This window comes from Austrofundulus limnaeus, unplaced genomic scaffold (genome assembly GCF_001266775.1).
Source record: "Austrofundulus limnaeus strain Quisiro unplaced genomic scaffold, Austrofundulus_limnaeus-1.0 Scaffold484, whole genome shotgun sequence".
NCBI classification, from domain to species: Eukaryota; Metazoa; Chordata; class Actinopteri; order Cyprinodontiformes; family Rivulidae; genus Austrofundulus; species Austrofundulus limnaeus.
The window spans coordinates 273,619-279,496 of NW_013952886.1; the positions used below are offsets into that span (position 1 = coordinate 273,619).

A 5,878-nucleotide genomic window follows, 5' to 3' on the forward strand; every position below is an offset into this window, starting at 1 on the left:
TAATAATAATGTAACTGGAGAAATTTAATTTCATGTGAAAATGCTGTGTGAAAGCAAAAAAAAGCTGAAACTAGCAGAATAGTAGCTCAAATTAGCTAAAAAACAGCTAAACAGTACCCGAAAGGGCAAAAAGTTGAAATTAGTAGAAAACAGCTGAAAGAAGCATAACTAGCTTAAAAGCAGCTGGAAATTTAAATAAGCAGAAAAAAGCTGAAATTCGAGGAAATTAGCTGAAGGAAGCTGAAATTAGCTGAAGGAAGCTGAAATTAGCTGAAGGAAGCTGAAATTAGCATAAACAAGCTGAAAAAATACAACCAGAAAAAATATGAAATGAGTATTAAAAGGTTGAAAAACAGCTCAAATGATTTGGAAACTCTTTTCATTTTCAATAAGAAAAAAGTGTCTGAAAAGGCTTAAATACTTCAAAAAGTAATGAGTGCACAGATACAAGTCATAGCAGGAATGTCCTGAATGAGCCGAACATTTTGATGTATAAACTGTTGAAACAGCACAAAAACCACAGAAGGTGATGTGCTGAAAAATGTAGAAGAAAAAATATAGTGAATAATATAGTGTACATAGTGTATAATAATAGTATAATAGTGAAAAACTAGTGTGAATGCTTGATAAGCATTTAAAGCAACAACATCATCATCATCCCAACAACAACAACACATTAGTCTTACACAGCACTTCTCTACGGACTCAACAATGTTTTACAGATTTTCATGCATTCCTAAGCTGCAGTGTAATCACAGCTGTCCTGAGGCAGATTAACAGAGGCGGGGCTGCCGTACACCGGACCCTCTGACCCCCACCAGCAGGCAAGGTGGGTGAAGTGTCCTGCCCAAGGACACAACAGCAAAAAAGGTCAAAACAGCTAAAAAATATAATAATAATAATAAAAGCTGGAATCAGCAAAAATACAAGCTGAAGAGAGCTTTAAATCCCTGACAAAAGGCCGGTGATGAGTCAGCTGTTTCCATGAAAACATGTATTATAGCTTTAGCATCAATTTTACTAATGTTGATAATTACCTCCACCAAGGGAGGGGGTAACTGATTTGATTTTGATTTATTTATTTAACAGGAAAAGATTATTAAAAATCAAGCCTGACTCAGCATAATTGCTGTTTTACAGCAGGTTCCTGTTCTGCAGCACATAAAACACTCAGAATTACAGCATCACAATCACATCATTATTCACCATAGACACAAAGACAAACAAGCATACCAAATTTCATGAAGGCAGCATTTGCAAAATAGAACGTCTAAATATGAGCACAACAAAAAGTGTGTTTTCGGTCGCGTGTGTGTGTGTGTGCGTGCGTGCGTGTGTGCGTGTTTTTGTGTGTGTGTGTGTGTGTGTGTGTGTGTGTGTGTGTGTGGACAAAATTACTCAAAAACTTGTGGACGGATTTTCATGAAATTTTCAACACAAGTGGGTACCGGCCAAAGGAAAACACCATTAAAATTTGTTGATGGACCGGATCACGATCCGGACCCAGGAACAGCCAATCAGCTTCAAGGAAGCTGACCGTACACTTCCAATTACATCGTATCATTCGTGGACGGGTCAACCCCCCGACTTTACACATCCAGTGGGATTGCCTGAAGCGGTGTAGACGACCAATGACGAAGGCGCATGGAAATAAAACTTTAGACCGAATTGTTTTTAAATCAAAAAACTTCCTGTTTGAAGTTACTTTAATGTAACAACAGATCATTTTCATAATACATGGGCCTGTGCGTCCTAACAATTTTGTATTTTGTGTTTACGTTTTTGGAGTCCCCCCACCCCCCCACCTGTGTCAGAAAGGTAAGCTAGCTAACTCACCACCCCCCGTTCAGGTCTGTTATCCAGTAGATCAGGGTTTCTCAAACCTTTTGGGTCTGAGGACCCCTTACAGGTGTGAAACGTTTCCAGGGATCCCCTCATAAATCCCATGCTGTTTTAGAAATAATTTACTGTCATTTTAACCACTAAATATTACGAGAATATTATGTTTTTGTTTGGTTTAGTATGTTTGTTTTACTAGTGCATTGTTCCTCATGTTCATTTTACAAATAAAATCCAAAATAACCATTTATTGAAAATTTTTGAGGACCCCCAAGATAGGGCTCGTGGACCCCTGGGGGTCCTTGGACCCCAGTTTGAGAACCTCTGCAATAGATAACGCTAAGTTTTTCTTAAACTATTATGTTTATTCTGTCTTTTTATGGCTAAATGTTTTCTGTTTCCTGATACTGCTCCACTCCTCCTGTTGCATGTAATTTATCATGTGTTTAGTCGTTGTAAAGCACTTGTACACAAACACACATTGACTAAAAATGTAATAAATCACATACAAAACAAACACACACACACACACACACACACACACACTCACAAACAAACATACGGTCTTGGCGGAGGTTTGTGCTCTCCGAGTGCTTCTAGTTTTATTATTTGTTTTGCTGCTTTTAACCTCTGTTCATCTCAGTTCCCACCTTGACGGTTCCTCTGACTCCTCCTGCACCTCCTGTCCTGGTCCTCCCAGCCTTCCCTGCACCTCCTGCTCCTCGGGTCTCAGCATCGCCTCCATCCTCGTGCTCGTCTCTGATCCTCCTCCTGAAGAGGCTGTGGAGGCTCAGGACCACCAGCGTGCAGAGGACGTACATGACCCTGTCTCACAGGTGCAGCTCAGAGTCGGGCCGGCTCCAGGTGAGCTTCATCTCAGGACAGGTGAACCTCTCCGGTTCCTCCAGCTGAGCTCAGTTTGGATCCGTTTCAGTCTTTGTGGTTCCTTTGTTTAATCATCGTGCTCCCTCCTTACTTTTCTACCTCACCTGTTTTACCTCTGTCCCGAATCCCGCCCCCTCCCAGCACACGCCATACTTCCAAAGAACCGATAAGAGACCTGGACCTTGTCCCGTCTTCCTGTTGTTGCCGTCACGTCCTCAGGTGTCCCTCAGGGAACCGAAGCCTACAGCTCAGGTGTCTCTCAGTAACTCAACACTCAGCTGCTTCATGAGTGCCAAACGTTTTCCACTCAAACCATCGTCGAAATGAAACCCGTCTTCCAAAAACCATCTGGAACCTCTGCAGGCAAAGATGCCGAACTTTAACTTAAATGTAGGAGGTTCAGTTCCGGTTGTGTCTCTTTGATTAAAGTAATATTTAGTAATAACTTCCATCAACAGCTGCAGAGAAGTCTTTACGGCTCTGAAGTCGACTGAACGCTGCAGACTGATGAGACCAGCAGATCCTCTGTGGAAACATCCAGAACCGGTGGATCCAGAAGCTCTGGGTCTAAAAGCAGAGTTCAGGTCTTCTGGTCTGTGATCAGGCTGATGTGGAGTCCGGTGAATGAGAACGATTCCCTCTGAATGAAACAGATTAAAGTCTCAGGTCTTTAGATCCACCCGGCCCCCCTCTCCCCCCCTCCCTGACCCGGGACCATCTGCCGCAGCAGAATAAAACCTGTCAGAGCGTTTCCACGTTTCTCTGTTCATTTATCTTAATATTTCACTTTGTTCACAATCTAATTGTTTTAACGAAGCGTCTCTCAGCAGGCTTTTATTCTGGCGGGTCAACTACGATCTCTGGCCCCCTTCCAGCACATGCTGGCCCCCCGGACCCTGTCGGAGCCGACGGTCTGAATCACAGCCAGAGAATCTTGATGCAAACATCAGATTGGCTCTGACCCGTGGGCAGTAAACAATGATGGTTCTGTTTCTGGAAACGGGTCCAGGGATGTTTTGGGTCCACTAACAAAGAAGCAGAAAATACACCACGAATGGTCCAACCAGGGACCACCCAGATGATGGACCGGTCCAAACTACTGAAACAGTCAACAGCTCAATCCATGCTAAGATGATTATGTTTGCTGACAGTTTGCTGCGTGACATAAATGCCAGAGTTCAACTCTAAACTCAGACAGTAAACCCAACGTTTCAGCGTTAAATGTTCGATTTATCAGAACCTGAACTCAGAGGAACATGTTGGGTTTTTACTGAAGCTCAGGATCTAAAAAGCTAAAGAGTTCCAGAGATTTGAGGAGAAAAAACTAAATTATGACTCCCAGTGAAAATAAAGTCCAGACTCTGGTACCAGAGCTCTGGTTAATGAAGTACAAATACTTTCTTTTACTCAAGTAGAAATTTTGAGTATTTATACTTTACTGGAGTGTTTTTTATCCACCTTTTAACTCCAACATTTTAAGAAACGCAAAGAAGTTTTTCATTTCTGTTTCACTTCAGCTTGTTTTCATCCCAGCTTGTCATCATCTCATTATCCATCAAACCATCCAACCATCAAATCATCGAACCATCAAACCATCCAACCATCAAACCATCCATCCATCAAACCATCCATCCATCAAATCATCCAACCATCCATCCATCCATCAAATCATCCAACCATCTATCCATCTTTCCATCCATCCATCCATCCATACATACATACATCCATCATCCATCCATCCATCCATCCATCCATCCATCCATCCATACATACATACATCCATCAAATCATCCAACCACCCATCCATCAAATCAAACATCCATCCATACATACATACATACATAAATCCATCAAACCATCCAACCATCAAATCATCCATCCATCCATCCATCAAATCATCCAACCATCTATTCATCTTTCCATTCATCCATCAAACCATCCAACCATCAAATCATCCATCCATCAAACCATCCATCCATACATACATTCATCCATCCATCAAATCATCCAACCATCCATCCATACATACATTCATCCATCTATCAAATCAAACATCCATCCATCCATACATACATCCATCAAATCATCCAACTATCCATCCATCCATCCATCCATCCATCCATCCATCCATCCATCCATCTATCAAACCATCCAAACATCCAACCATCCATCCATCCATCCATCAAAGCATCCAACCATCCATCCATACATACATCCATCGATAAAATCATCCAACCATCCATCCATCAAATCAAACATCCATCAAATCAAACATCCATCCATCCATCCATCCATCAAATCATCCACCCAACCAACCATCAAACCATCCAACCAAACATCCATGGGTAGGAATGTAGATGAAAACCATCCATCCATCCATCCATCCATCCATCCATCCATCCATCCATCCATCCATCCAGTCAACCATCCATCCAGCCCACCATCCAACCATGGGTTGGAATGAAGATGAAAAAATCCAACTATCCATCCATCCATCCATCAAATCAAATCAAACACCCATCCATCCATCCATCCATCCATCCATCCATCCATCCAACCACACATACATACATACATCAATCATCCAACCATCCATCCATCCATCAAATCAAACATCCATCCATCCATCAAATCATCCACCCAACCAACCATCAAACCATCCAACCAAACATCCATGGGTAGGAATGTAGATGAAAACTATCCATCCATCCATCCATCCATCCATCCATCCATCCATCCATCCATCCAGTCAACCATCCATCCAGCCCACCATCCAACCATGGGTTGGATTGTAGAAGAAAAAATCCAACTATCCATCCATCCATCCATCCATCCATCAAATCAAACATCCATCCATCCATCCATCCATCCATCCAGTCAACCATCCATCCAGCCCACCATCCAACCATGGGTTGGATTGTAGAAGAAAAAATCCAACTATCCATCCATCCATCCATCCATCCATCAAATCAAACATCCATCCATCCATCCATCCATCCATCCAGTCAACCATCCATCCAGCCCACCATCCGACCATGGGTTGGAATTTAGATGAAAAAATCCAACCATCCATCCAACCATCCATCCATACATACATCCATTGATCAAATCATCCAACCATCCATCCATCCAATCAAACATCCATCCATCCATC

General features: G+C 42.3%; 1 protein-coding gene across 2 annotated transcripts in view; it reads right to left on the reverse strand.

Annotated features, from left to right (window-relative positions):
- The window catches only part of kifc3 (kinesin family member C3), a 48,104-nt gene that overhangs the window by 33,709 nt on the left and 8,517 nt on the right, over positions 1–5,878 (reverse strand). Inside the window, exon 1 of one of the 2 annotated variants that reach the window (XM_014025550.1) lies at positions 2,490–2,744. The exons of the other annotated variant lie outside the window; for it this stretch is intronic. Coding sequence (XP_013881004.1) covers positions 2,490–2,660 — 171 coding nt within the window. The 5' untranslated portion in view covers positions 2,661–2,744. Of the gene's footprint in view, positions 1–2,489; positions 2,745–5,878 lie in introns of those variants that run through there. 2 annotated transcript variants of the gene reach the window in all.